Below are 14,411 nucleotides of genomic sequence, written 5' to 3'. Positions count from 1 at the left end.
TCAATTTTTATTGCATATTAATAAAATAACACTTCATTATTCTATTCTTTATCAATTTTATTTTTAATTTTATTATGTATCTTTCATGAACGAAATGTATCATAATAATAATTACATCAATTTCTTTTTTTATAAAAAAAATATAATATTGAACAAAATAAGCAAGAACATGAAGTTACTAATCAAAATATTGAATATTAACGGGAACATGAAGTTACTGAATAAAATATTGAATATTAACGAGAACATGAATTACTGATCAAAATATTGAATATTAACGGGAACATGAAGTTACTGAACGAAATATTGAACATTAACGGGAACATGAAGTTAGTGATTGAAATATTGAATATTGTAACAAATGAGCGTACCACACTGGTCCCCGTTCGAATGCACGGATATCCCGTTAACATTTAAAATATTGAATATTAACGGGAGCACGGAGTTATTGATTAAAATACTGAATATTAACGGAAGATAAAGTTACTTATCAAAATTTTTAATATAATCGGAAACATTAAGTTACTGATCCAAAATTTGAATATTAATGGGAACACAAAGTTACTGATCAAAATAATAAATATTAACGGGAACACGAAGTTATTGACTAAATATTGAATATTAACGAGAACACGAAGTTAGTGATATTTTTTTTTAATATAAACGGAACATGAAGTTACTGATAATTTTTTTTCAATATTAACGGGAACAAATTTGGAATATTAATGGGAACACAAAGTAATTGATCAAAATAATGAATATTAAGAGAACACGGAGTTACTGATAAAAATAAAGAATATTAACGGGAACATGAAGTTACTGATAAAAATATTGAATATTAACGGGAACAAGTTTGGAATATTAACGGGAATACGAAGTTACTGATCAAAATAATGAATATTAGCGGGAACATGAAGATACTGATCAAAATATTGAATATTAACGGGAACCTGAAGTTACTAAATAAAATATTAAATATTAACGAGAACATGAATTACTGATAAACATATTAAATATTTACGGGAATATTAAGTTACTGATCGAAATATTGAATATTAACGGGAAAATAATTTTTCTTGACGAAAATATCTCAAACTTTGCCCAAACCTTTAAAAAGAAATTTCTATATTTCACATATCTGGTTTTATGACATTTGCCTCTAGAATAATATATATATTGAACAAAATAACACGGCCACAACGGGTACCCGTGCGGACGCACGGGTATCACGCTAGTTGTATGTAAAATCATAACTATCTAAATTTTTTAGTAACAAATGTGTGTTGTTACTTGTTAGGAATTAGTACTCTTTAAAAAGAATACTAGAGAGAGATAAACAAATCTATTATTTAATGACAAAATTATCTTTAAATTATACTGTAAGATATTAACATGAAGTTTTGTGGAAATCAAGGTACCTACACGTATATTAAAATTGAAAAAAATTTAATTAATATTGATTTGATAATAAATTCTTCAATTTAAAACCCTTCAATATTACACGGACAAAATTAATTTACTGTTCTAATTTTAAAGATTATATTTCACTTAGGCGCATCTAAGATATGGCGCGTCTAAGATATAACTAAGGCCAAGTGACCAAGTCTAATAAAAATCCACAATTTTGGTTCAAATTGTTTCAAGTTTTGTTTTTTTTTTAAATCATTTTTAATGTGTTATATATTTTGGTTTAAAAAATTATAATATATTTAAAAAATCAATGAAAATTTAATTTTTTTTTTAATAAGCAATTTGTATCTAGCGGGTTTCGAAAAATTTAATTATTTTAATTACTATAATTTTTTTAAAATATCAAAATTTCAAAAAATTACTTAAATTTAAAATTATTTTAAATAATTTTTCATAAAATAATTTTTGAGATATTTGGATTTATAGAATATATTAATCTTCAATAATAATACTTAAAAAGTATTTTAATAAAAAAACACTTAAAAAATACAAAATAAATCTATTTTTTAAATGTTAAAACATATGGACCCTTAAAAACACATTTTATGACTTGGAGAGGTATTTATAATGTGCTATTATCATTACTTATATTAGACATAATATATGAAAGAAAATAATAATAATAATTATAATAATAATAATAATAATAATAATAATAATAATAATAATAATAATAATAATAATAATAATAATAATAATAATAATAATAATAATAATAATATTGGACGAATTTAAAGAGAAGGTCTTTTGTGTTGTAATAGTTACTATTTCTTGGAAGAAAGTTTATCAACCAAAAGTTAAGAGTGGGTTTGGTTTAAGATCACTGAGTTGTTTGACTGAAGCTTTGTTTTGATTTCCTTAAGTATGATGAGGATTGAGCCTGTATTCTTAAAAGCGGAGTTTTAAGATCTTGTGGTATGATTAAGCATAATTTTCAATTTTCCCGTCTGTTCTGTCATATATGCACAAAATTGGCTTTCAAACACTATTGGGAAGATTTTACTATGACCTTCTAGTCACTTGACATAAACTTCAACCGTTGTGCCAGTTCCTCTCCATACTGGTTCAACTAATAACTGCCAGTTCTCTTGGTTATAACCAAAACTCTTTTAACAAAAATTAACAATATACTTGTTATCCTTTTATTCAACCAGTTAGTTTTAGAATTCCAATTTGAACAAAACTACACAATTTGGTGTCTGCAGTCATAATCCAATGCGATTGAAACCACAACCATTATTATCCAATCGCAATCAAAATGTTACTGCTATTGTGGCGGGGTTCATAATTTAGATCAATAATACAGTGTTTTATTTTTTATGGAAAAAAGTGTAAAAGACTTAAATCTTAAACAAACTGTGAATAATGCACATTTGCAATTTAGAAAACTATTATTATAAGCTAAAAAAAAAAAGGCATACAACCACTTTAAATGCTTAGCAAATTTCTTAATAACAGGCTTACCAGAATGAAACTAAGAAGCAAATTTCTTAATAACAGGCTTAAGCATAGTGATTGTAATCAATCAACCATTTTTGAAATCAAACATAAATTACTAAACATTAAATAACTTATAAAAAAACTCTAACTCGTGATCCCATCTACAAGCTTCACACGATTCAATGTCATCATCTTCATCGTCAAATAATAACCATCTACCTTTCTTCACTCTCCATCCCTTACAAGTGTCCTTTGAATCGCATAGAGGAGTTTGATTGCGTGCCAATAAGCCATTATTTCTCCATAAAGAACTTGTTAAATATTGAACCTTCTTTCTTGTTATCATAATACATTTCGACATCCTCAAAGAACGCATATGTTTAAGTCCTTCTTTTCTTGATTCGTAATCTTTGGAACACAACATGATCATACCGTAGATGTATATGGCTTCTTTATGACCCTTTTGAGCCGCTGTTTTTAATCTCTCAAGGCCACCGATATTTCCATTCGGATAACTAAAATATTTGAGAAATCCTTCTCTAAACAAGCTTTCAATATTTCCACTTTCCTTGCAACGCGCTAAAAAAGATAATTCTTTCTTGTTAGGAAACCATTGAATCAAGGGAAATTGATTTAGCGAAACTTTTTGTAACACGTAGTTTTCTTCCTCGACTTGAAGAAAATTTCGACAACACAATTTCATGCTGTAAAGATCAACAAAAGATTGAGAGGTTACACTTATAAGCATGTCAAGTAACAAATCTCTTGGAAGTGATTGTATGGAAGATGAAGAAGGTAATGCATGTTGTTTTTTGTTGCTTTTTTTCTTGAATGATATAGTTGGTGCCATTTGAGTTTTCAAGAATATTGAATTCTTGGACTCAAATACTTGAAAATTTCTAATATGTTTTTCTTAGTTACTAGTATTAGTTTAAGCTTTTTTCTTTCTCTAAAATACTGATTAAAAGGTAATCTACCGGCTACTTTTTATACACAAATTTAAACTAATTATTTTGTTTTTACCAAATCTTAGATACATTCTATTTCAACAAATTTAAATAAAATCTACATTTGATTTGATTTGGTTTGACTCATAGATTTTTATCAATAACAGATTGTACTATGTTAACAAATGTTTGTTATTATTACTTATTTGAGAGAGAAAATTATCTTTAAATTAATGACATTAACATGTAAATCAAAGTTACCTACCTACACGTACTTTAAAATAGAATTTTTTTTAATTAATGATTGATTTAAATAATAAATTCGTCAATTTAAAACACTTTTTATACTACACATATTTTAAGGAGAAAATTAATCTATTCTAGTAATTTTAAATACTATATTTCAATAAGGCACATTTAAAGCTGAATCTAATAAAATCTCCCAATTTTGTCTCCGATTCTTTCTTCTTTTTTTTATAAAAAATTTAAATAATTTTTATTATATATATTTTTATTTAAAGGAAATTGCAAATTTCTAAAAAAATTCAAATAAAAATTGAGTTTTTAAGAATATTTAATTCTTGCTTTCAAATACTGGAAAATGTTTAATATGTTTTTTTAACTTATTAGTATCAATTTGAGCTTTTTTTTCTTAAAAAAAACTGATCAAAAGAGATTCAACCGAATACTTTTATTTACATGATATGATTTGATTTGCTTTGACCCAAATAGATTTTTATCAATAACAATAGTACTATTAGTACTATGTTAACAAATGTTTGTTGTTAGTACTTAACTCTTCAAAAAGAACTAGTAAAGGACCCGTGCGTTCGCACGGGTCACTCAAAGTTGATATAGATAATAAAAAAATATATAATAATATTTAATAAATATATAAAAAAGATACGAAAAAAAATTGATATTGTATGGCAATATAAATATTAATTTCATTTAGTATGAAATGCATATAATTGGGTAGTCAGATACCATTGTGTTCGCACGCATCATACAATATCGTTTAAAATATACCATAAGTAGCCATCTACCCCTGCGTTCGCACGGGTCACGTAATAATATATCTAACTAATAATAATATTATTCTGTAAATTGTTTTAAAATGAAACACATATAAATTCATTAACTATTATATTGTGTATGAAAAGCCATTCCGATATTTAAAGAATGAGATATAAATAAAATATATTTGTTTACCAAACAATTTATTTTAGTATAATTTATTTTAGCTTGTCAAAAATATATAACAAATAATATATCAAAAAAAGCAATATATTATATTTTTTTGGCGAAAAATATAGAAAACAAAAAAAGCAATGTTTATAATTTAATCTTATAGATAATTTTAATTAATATTATAAATTAAAACATATTATATAGTTTTCTTATGGCCAAATATGAATGAAGATAATTTATATTAAATAGTAAAGGTATTGTAATAAATAAATTCACATAATGTCATTACAAATATATCGAATTAAAATTTGAAAAAATCAAGTAAAGAAAAACTTTAAATAATTCAATGTATTAAATTCTATAACAATTAACAGAATGAAATGTATATTGATAAACCGAAATTAATTATTATTTTGAAGAGTTGAATATATTTATTATGTAGGCAAATAAAAAGGCAGTTTAACAGTTTCCAACATCTTTTGCACGTTTACCTACTAAGTAATGATAATGTATATGAAGAGCAACATTGAAAACGAAGTCTAAGAGGTTGGAACGTTTCAGTATATAAGTGAATGAGAAGAAATTGAAATTAGATTTTAGTGTCAAAAACGAAATCTAATCCATCGTTTGAACGAAAATGGGTAGCTTCTCACAGGTTGAAAAAGCATGCAGGTGGTGGATTCATTTCTTCTAAATCCAATCTTTTTCTTTCATTTTTTTTAGAGTTTGATATTGATTTAACCTTGTTCTTGATTATGTAGATCTTTGAAATTTATTGTGGTTGAAGATCGTTTACAGCGATTTGCCATTAAAAGGAAGATTGAACGAAGATCGAAGCTACTGCGCATGAGAACGAAGTTGAAGAAAGAACGGATTACGAATATGTGCACTGATTTGGCTGTGCATGTACGGGACAATGTTGCATGCATGTGGGAGAGTGAGAGCAAGGTGAAGAACATATCACGGGTAAGGCAGAAGCAGATGGTTGCAATCAATTGGATGCGGAGGCATCAAGGAATCAGAGCTGGATTGAGGTTTGCTGTTGTTGATGAAGTTCAGTTTGTAGCTGATGTTATGGGCAGTGAGGGATTGGATATGAAACCCAGAATGATAGAAATATCCGATGGAGTGTCTATTGGGTGGATACACTTTGAAAATGAAAGGTATGACTTTATTGTTCAGAGATTTACGAAAGGTATGAAATTATGTTAGATGATATTATTTGGATTTCACAATCATATTATGTTTGTATTCTGGATGACAGCGAATGGAAGATCTGGACAGAGTTGGTGAAGAAACTGAAAACAATGGTTAGGAATGTCTTTGTTGACATATAATATTGTACAATATTGATATTCAATGCTTTGCATGTTAATCTGTATGTTTCTGGAAATTTTTTAACATTGTTATGTATGTGCAATGAAGGTTTAGGTGAGGGTGATTTGTTGATGTGTTAATGGTTATGCTGGATGCATTGATGACAACTATTTGAAGAACAATAGTTTTTTGATGAATGATTTTGCTTGGTTTAGTAGTTTTAATTTTCTGAATTTTAATGTAATTTTAAAAACTTGTTTTATTTATTCTTCAGAATTTCTGTTTGGATAGTAATAGTGGATGGATTGATAAGAACTTTGTAATTTTAATATTATGATATTCTGATCTGCACTAATGCATTAATGTCAAACTGGTCACCTTGTTCTACAATTGCTCTTATCTGCTGGTTTTGTAGCAGTCATTGTTTGACAGATACAATTTGTTATTGATTGGTTATGTTTTATATTTCACTTATTTATGGAAGATATGTAAAGTTAATAGGGGAATATATATGGTTAATGTTGTGGGGATGTACAAAATTGTAAAGGATTAAAGAAATTAGTTTATGTTGGGACTTTATTTTGTTATGTCTATGTACTTTTTTTTCAAATGATTATTAGTTCAATATAATTGTTAAGAGTAGATTTGCAATAAAATATACATATGACAATCGTTGTATATATGAAATACTTTAAACAGTTGAATGTTGAGGCCCAACAAAAATGTTTTGACATTGTGTGAATTTCATATATTAAATTAAATATACATGATATGAAATGGGAATATATTTTAAGGCATTGATTAGAATTCTTACATATGATATGAGTGGGAAAAAATATCTTGGACACATTTTCTTTGTTACAATTATTTTAACGTGTATTTAATACTGTTAAATAAGATGTAAATAATAATAAAAAATTAATGTATGAGTTATTTAAATTATATAAGAAAAAACCATTACTTTTAATATGATGAGTGGATTATTTTAAAAACAATCTATTAATTATTAATTGCGTTTGTTAAAGAAACATAGTAGTCAACCGCTTCAACATTTCTTGGGCCATTGCAAATTTTCTTCGTCAAGGCAACCCAACAATTTTCTTGGCCCATTGGTAATTAATAGGTGTAACTTCCCAACATTATGCGGAAGTAAAGAGACAGCTTATGAATTTATTTTTTTATTGAAAACAAAAGCAGACTCGACAAACCAAACGCGCGAGTTATTTGAACAGTACGGTCACTTCAGATTTGCTGCATGCTAGAGAAGATGACCGGAGGAAGCAAAACTTTCCACGGATGGATATCGGACGAAGACGGCGTAGAAATCAGGTACTGCGTTTCATCATTACTTTAAGATTATAAATCTAATTGTTATTATTTCAAGTTTCAATGTTGAAGCGTTATTGTTTCTAAATGGGTTGAGATGCATGTTAATCATAAAGGCGATTATTTATCTGCAATTGAAAAAATTTCTTAAATCAACTTTTTAAAAATTAACTGTGATATATGCCCTATTATGGCTATTATAGATGTATGGGTGATGAAACATTCACGGTCGTGTCGTGTTTTTTCTGTGAAGGTTTTTGTAGATTCTCTAACTATATGGGTGTATGTTAAAAAAATACGAACCAACTGTCATTAGGGTTTATGTGTATTTCAATCTGAATTGACAAAAACAGAGTACAACGGGTTCGATTAATGATTCTTATGTTTTTACTACTGTTGTGTAATCTTTTGTTCGTATTAAGACTGTGTTTCTATTAAGGATCCTTTTGCATATTGTGCTTGTTCATATTCAGAATATTTGTTGACTGTTCATATTCATTTCCTGTGAAGCTTCAGCAATCTTGAATTTGTTCGTATCAAGATAATTTGTATTGAGTATTTCAAATGGCTTAATCATTTCTTTAAATTTATAAGACAAATATTTAACTATTGTTATGATTGTTTTTGGTTGTTAGCGACGAAGGAGCATGGAGGGTGATAGATGGATTGGTTGCTGAAACGGGGTACAATGCAGATAAGGCAAAAAAAGCTTCGAAGAAAGCGCGAAGAGTAAAAGAACATGGGAAAATACATCGGGTTGATCAAATGGCTACGACATCCGCCACTGCAGTTCCTCAACCGTCAAGTCATGTCAATGTTGTGATTCTTGATGTAAAGGAGGAGCCAATGGAAGAAACGATTGGGGAGAAGACGATTGACAATGTCAATAGGGATCCAGGGATGGTTTCAAAGAAAAATATGGGTAATAAACGAAGTGCAGGAATTAAAGAAAAGGGAAAAAAGGCCGTGCGGGCAGGTTCATCACGGGGAACAGTCCATAAGCATGTATTGAGAAAGGGAAATCAATCAAAGAAAGGGAAAGGGAAGGCGTCGACTGATATTACAGAGGAGTTGTCGAATGGGGCAAAAAAATTCACTTGGAAAACTCGCATTACAAACGGCAAAAAAAGTGCAAAAAATGTGATGGTAAGATAACACTATCTAATGTGATTCGTATTCATTTAATATAGGAGCAATATGAAATGTATACTAAAGTATCTGTGTATTTATGCAGCATTTTCCAAAGGAAATAGCTAAGAAATGCCTCCGAGTATATCAGGATGAAATTAAAGTTGTAGACGCGGCAACTCGAAAGGTGTTCAACTGCAGCCTTCATAAGGCGAGGAGGAAAGGAGTCCCAAGCACTTATGAAAGGTACATGGCTCAGGGCTGGTATGAATTAGCTAAGAGTATCAAACTTTGCAATGGCGATACTTTAATCTGGAGCATGTTGCGGTTTTCGCCTTATGTGCATTTGACTGTGGAAAGGCGTTAGGATGGTGACTTTGTAAAAACCTGTTTTTATAATTGCGAAGATTGAAATCAAATCTTTTTATAATTGTAAAAACCTGTATTACATGAGTGTAATCTTTATGTAGTAATCTTGAATTTTATATCAAGCCTTTTACCATTACAAACAGAAACTTGATATGTGTTGTTTAACACTGTCAAATAGAAAAAAGATATAATCTATAATTTAATCATTTGGAGGCAGTTTTATTGGTCTAATAACTTGATAAAACATCCAATGAATTTAATAAAATAGTTTAAAAACGTTGTACTAAATTTATGAAGCAAACTTCTTTCAATAATGTATATTCTTTTCAAGTATGGTTGTAGATAAATATCCTGATTATATTAAATTATGGGACTGATAAAAGGGAACTGTAAAAGAAAACGGTAATAATTTTACTTTTAAAAAACTTTGATAGTTAAAGAAATTAAAAAATTTGTAGGGCTTATTCGTTGAAAATCAAAACATAATAATTTCCTTCCCTAAAAATGTAAGTCATATTAAGTAATCTTAAACGTTAAAAAATGTATCAAAAGAAATTGAAATTTAAAAATTTCCCATTAAAAATTCCAACATGTTAAGGGCCAACAATAAGTGTTTTGATATAATATTATTTTGAAATATGAATTTCATATTATCTTGAGTCATTAATTCCTAATTATTATGTGAGTATGAAAAAATAACTGAAAAACTTTTGTTTGTAATATTTATTCTAAAGTGTGTATAATAATTTTAAAAAAATTATATATGAAAAATTTAAAAACTAATATGTGACTTAATTTATAATTATGATAAAGGCTTAAATGCACCTTTGGTCCCTGTAAGTTAGCGAGTTTTTGATTTTCGTCCCTGTAAGTTTTTTTTGTTGGTATTAGTCCCTATATCTTACTTTTTGCTTGCGGTTTAGTCCCTAAAGCCAAAATCCGCAGGAAAATCTGCAGCTTTTCCTGCGAATTTTCTTGTGAATTTTGATTTTAGGGACTAAAACAAACGTGAAAGTGAAATATAGGGACTCAAACCCAGAAAAAAAAACTTACAAGGACGAAAATCAAAAACTCGCTAACTTACAGGGACCAAAGGTTCATTTAAGCCTTATGATAAATTATATTTTAATTATAAAATGTGATGATAAAAAGTAATAGTTGATATAAAACCTATTGATAACATATAATAATTGTCCCTAAAAAGTGTATTCTAATAAAAAGGTAGAATATAAAAGAAAAAATATAGCAACTTTGTATTTTAAAAGGCGGGGGAAAAAATAGTAAAGAGGAAATAATAAAAAAAAACAAAAGAGAACTGAATATAAAAACACTGCATGGTATTGGTAAAGCTAAAAAAATTAGTGTATGCATGTATGTTTGAAGTTAACTGATAAAGATAACTTAAATGCATTTTTTTAGTTACACTACAAAGCGTTGTTTCCAAATGGTTTAGTAATTGCTTTGGTTACACAGTGGATCATAGGTAACAGTTGTGATTGATTGAGATAGGTGTCATTTATTGAAGACGTCTAGGGAAAATGAACCGTGCAAAGTAGAGTCACAATATATTTTGGACTATTCACGTTACACCACTTTTCTCGTTTTCATTCCTCTCTCTTGGAGCAAAATCGACATTACTTCTGGAGATTGCAAGAAATGGCGACAATGAGGGGTGGACGAAAGCCAGCGCATGGGTGGATATCAGACGACGAAGAAGAACTCGTCAGGTTAGAAACATGAAATCCTGCTTGATTTCACCGTGTTGGGATTTTTTTAATTTCCGATCTATTTAGGTTTTAGGGTTTTTTGATTTATGCTGCATGCTAAATAGATTTTGTAAGTTTTAGAAAATGATGTGGACATGTTACAAAGTCTAATATTAAAAATGATTTAAAATATTTTTGGTTTTTATGTCGTAAGAAATAAAAGGCCCATCAAGTTCCACGGCCCAACATGTAAGTGTGTGCCTATGACCATATATAAGAAGTTGTTGAGAAATGGAAATCGCTTGCTCTATTATAACCAAAAAAACTGTTGAGTATCCAAAAATAAGCATTTAGATTTTATTGGAATCGTGCGCTTGGACCTCCTATCTTAACCAATGGTATTACATTTCTATTCAACTAACCTTTCAGATACATTTGTTTCCTTTGCTATAGTATTAAATTATCGTCGCTTCGTTCAAGAAGTATAGATAAAGAAGTTGGATTCGTGACTGAAGAAACATTACTTCCCAAAAAGACGTTAGGGTTTCGTACTGGTGAGGAGCAGTTGGTCGACGTAGCAAAGGAAACTTTCGCTGTGCAATGAAGTACTCTTCGCCATATAACATTCCCGATCGGTGAGTTGCATGTAGATTGAATGTATAGATCGTCTAATAAATATGTAAATGTTGTTAAATCTGAACAGATGTGAATTGCATTTAGATTGAATGCTTAGATTGTCTAATAAATATGTAGATGTTGTTAAATCTGAACAGATGTGAGTTGCATGTTCATTGTTGTTGTTTTTTTTCCCCTATAATTTTTGTTGTTGCAATTTTAGGACGATCGAGCAACTTGGAATGGAGAGCAATTGGGAAAGACTGAAGAGGGAGACTGAGATTCGCAGGGTGTTGGAACTGATTCATGTTGTAGGGGAATGGAGGAAAGTTTGGGAGAGGTATAACCGCAGAAAATGGAAGGGATGCCTTTGGAGACGCGAAAATGATTTTAAGGCAATAATGGCTGGTCTTGCGAAACGTCGCACTTCAATAGAATGGAAGGCAGCATGGCAATCAAGCAAATCTGGTGTGTACGGAAAGTGTTCTGCAAATACTGAAGCAAAAACTGAAGAACATGTAGTTGTTGGTGCCGGGGAAAGAAAAAGAATGTCGAGAAGAGAAGCACAACAACATGTGATTGTATTGTCTTTAGATTCTGAAAGGTAAAACCTATACACTATATATGTTACTTAGATATTAATTGCTTGGCCTGTCTATTATTTTAAAAATTATGTCCGTTAATGTTTGGATGCGTTTCTGGATGAATGTTGGATGTCTCTAAGATAAAATATGATAATAAGTATGTAATAAATAATGATAAAAGTCGTGTGATTATAGTTTAAATGTTTAGATACAATAGTTTATTGTTTATCTTCTGGATGCATGGAAGAGAATCATGGGAAAGAATTTGAAAAGTGTCAGAAGAGAAAGAAGATTCAGAAAGGACAAAGTTCCTTTTTGAAAGAAAGTTAAAACATAGACTTGATATTTCGTAGTTAGATATTTATTGTTTGCATGTTAGTAGTACCCTGATAGCAGGAAAAGATTTAATACATGTAATATGAAGATGATAATAATCACGTAATAAATAATGATAATAAGGCTGTGATTGTAGTTAAAATGTTAGAAAGAATGGTTTATTGTGTTTCTTCTGGATGCAGGGAAGAGAGGTATGGCAAAAAATTTAATAAGCCGGATAAGAGCAAAATCAACCAAGAAGGACCAAGTAACATTGCAAAAGAAAGGGATTCTGACAGGAAGGGAAAAGGAGTTATGGAAGAGGATGAAGATGACCACGTTTCAATATCATCCGATAAGGAAGGGTAAGTATATTAATTTATGTTATATGTTTAAAACTATATAGAAGTGTCGTATTTGTAGATGTATATTCCGTTTTAGTATTAGATTTGGGTTAATAATATAATAGTTTTAAATGTTTATTTGAAATACAGGCATAATGATGATTCGGTTGTAATTCAAAATGAAAAAAGTTGGATTAAGGTGGTTACAAAACCACCAGCAATGGGCACGCAAGTTCTTGTAAGTTCTTAATAAAACAATAAGTTATGTATGATTTAAATTTAAGTGACCGAAAGTATTCCATTTGTTAATGCGAGTAATTTATAATGAATTGTAGCAAATTCCTGCTGAGGTCATAACTGGGTGTGAATTGGAAGGCAAGAATACCATTGGGCTGTATGACACGAACAGACACCGGGCCTACAATTGTATGCTCAAGAAGAGAGAAGATAAGAATGAAATGTTTCTTTGCAGGGGGTGGTATGAGTTTGGGAAGAGAAGGACTTTCAAGAAAGGTGATGTTCTGCAATTCACCATTAGGTACCCACCAGTCGAAGAAATTCTGGTCTGTGTTGTCCGTGGGAATTAGTGAAGAATGTGTTGCTGATAACTTATGTTTTGTTTTATAATTCTGTGACCTTTTTTGGCTTTTTAAGTTAGTTTAATTTAATTTTGTTGTAAACTATTTATGGATAACCAAACAGGATAGTATCAGTACTTTTTTTTAATTGGTAATTATAGTAGTAATTTTATATGAATGCGTGTTGGATATATATATATATATATATATATATATATATATATATATATATATATATATATATATATATATATATAATATATAACTATAGTATTAATTTTAAAAGAATTAGAAAGTTGTTAACTTTAAGTTGTTCTGTCTGTTTTAGAATTTTTCTTGGTGTGTGTGATATATGTAGGCTTCTGTTTTGGATTCTCAGATTATATTAGTTGTTAACCCTTTTTTGAATTGTGTAACTTTAAAATAGATGTGAAATTTTATTAAAATAAGAAAGGAACCGTGTGGTTGTGGTTTAGCATGTATTCAAAAAACTCAGCTGATGCATTTAACAGGTTCAGTATTTGTAATTTAATACCAACACTACAACAATCATCCACATGACAATTTGAACAACACTGCATTACAAAATGAGACTAACTAAATGGATTATAGTTAGACATTTTCAAAGACTTCTTTGAATACCACGTTGGTGGTAGTGTCTGCCGCTTCATTGTCTTTGTCGTGGATTAGTATCTTGAGACCGTTTTTGCTTTTCACTCTTGATATTGCAACATACAATTGACCGTGGCTGAAGACATTCCTTGGCAGATACAACCCAACATAGTCTAACGACTGACCTTGCGACTTGTTAATCGTCATTGCGTAGGACACAATGATTGGAAATTGCCTTCTTGTTAATTTAAAAGGCCAGGGTGATTGTGTTGGAGAGATATCCATTCTTGGAATGTAAAATGAAGTTCCGATATTTTTACCGGAGATAATCCTTGCCTCTATAACATGGTCGGCCAGTCTTGTAACAATGAGTCTTGTACCGTTGCATAACCCTTCGGATTGATCGATGTTTCTCAAGAGCATTATAGGGGTCCCAACTTTAAGTCTAATGCTGTGTTGTGGAAGATCG

At 29.5% G+C, this 14,411-nt stretch overlaps 3 protein-coding genes across 3 annotated transcripts; 1 reads left to right on the top strand and 2 right to left on the bottom strand.

The window, feature by feature from the left end:
- Positions 1-3,025: 3,025 nt before the first annotated feature.
- LOC131653917 (putative F-box protein At1g67623) lies at positions 3,026-3,760 on the bottom strand. Its single transcript, XM_058924265.1, has one exon. It carries the CDS (start codon positions 3,758-3,760, stop codon positions 3,026-3,028), a length of 735 nt encoding a protein of 244 aa, XP_058780248.1.
- A 1,925-nt stretch (positions 3,761-5,685) lies between these two features.
- LOC131653913 (uncharacterized) lies at positions 5,686-13,857 on the top strand. Its single transcript, XM_058924259.1, has 10 exons — positions 5,686-5,720; positions 5,810-6,211; positions 8,327-8,837; positions 8,926-9,065; positions 11,733-12,113; positions 12,612-12,773; positions 12,903-12,990; positions 13,088-13,315; positions 13,689-13,742; positions 13,843-13,857. Exons 1-10 carry the CDS (start codon positions 5,686-5,688, stop codon positions 13,855-13,857), a joined length of 2,016 nt encoding a protein of 671 aa, XP_058780242.1.
- An 85-nt stretch (positions 13,858-13,942) lies between these two features.
- Positions 13,943-14,365, bottom strand: LOC131653904 (uncharacterized). The gene has a single exon (XM_058924247.1). The coding sequence runs from the start codon at positions 14,363-14,365 to the stop codon at positions 13,943-13,945; it is 423 nt and encodes a 140-aa protein (XP_058780230.1).
- Between the last annotated feature and the right edge of the window lie 46 nt (positions 14,366-14,411).

The sequence above is a fragment of the Vicia villosa genome, linkage group LG1 (assembly GCF_029867415.1).
Source record: "Vicia villosa cultivar HV-30 ecotype Madison, WI linkage group LG1, Vvil1.0, whole genome shotgun sequence".
Classification (NCBI taxonomy): domain Eukaryota; kingdom Viridiplantae; phylum Streptophyta; class Magnoliopsida; order Fabales; family Fabaceae; genus Vicia; species Vicia villosa.
Note: the sequence above shows the minus strand (reverse complement) of the source record. Positions and strands in the feature narration are given on the sequence as shown.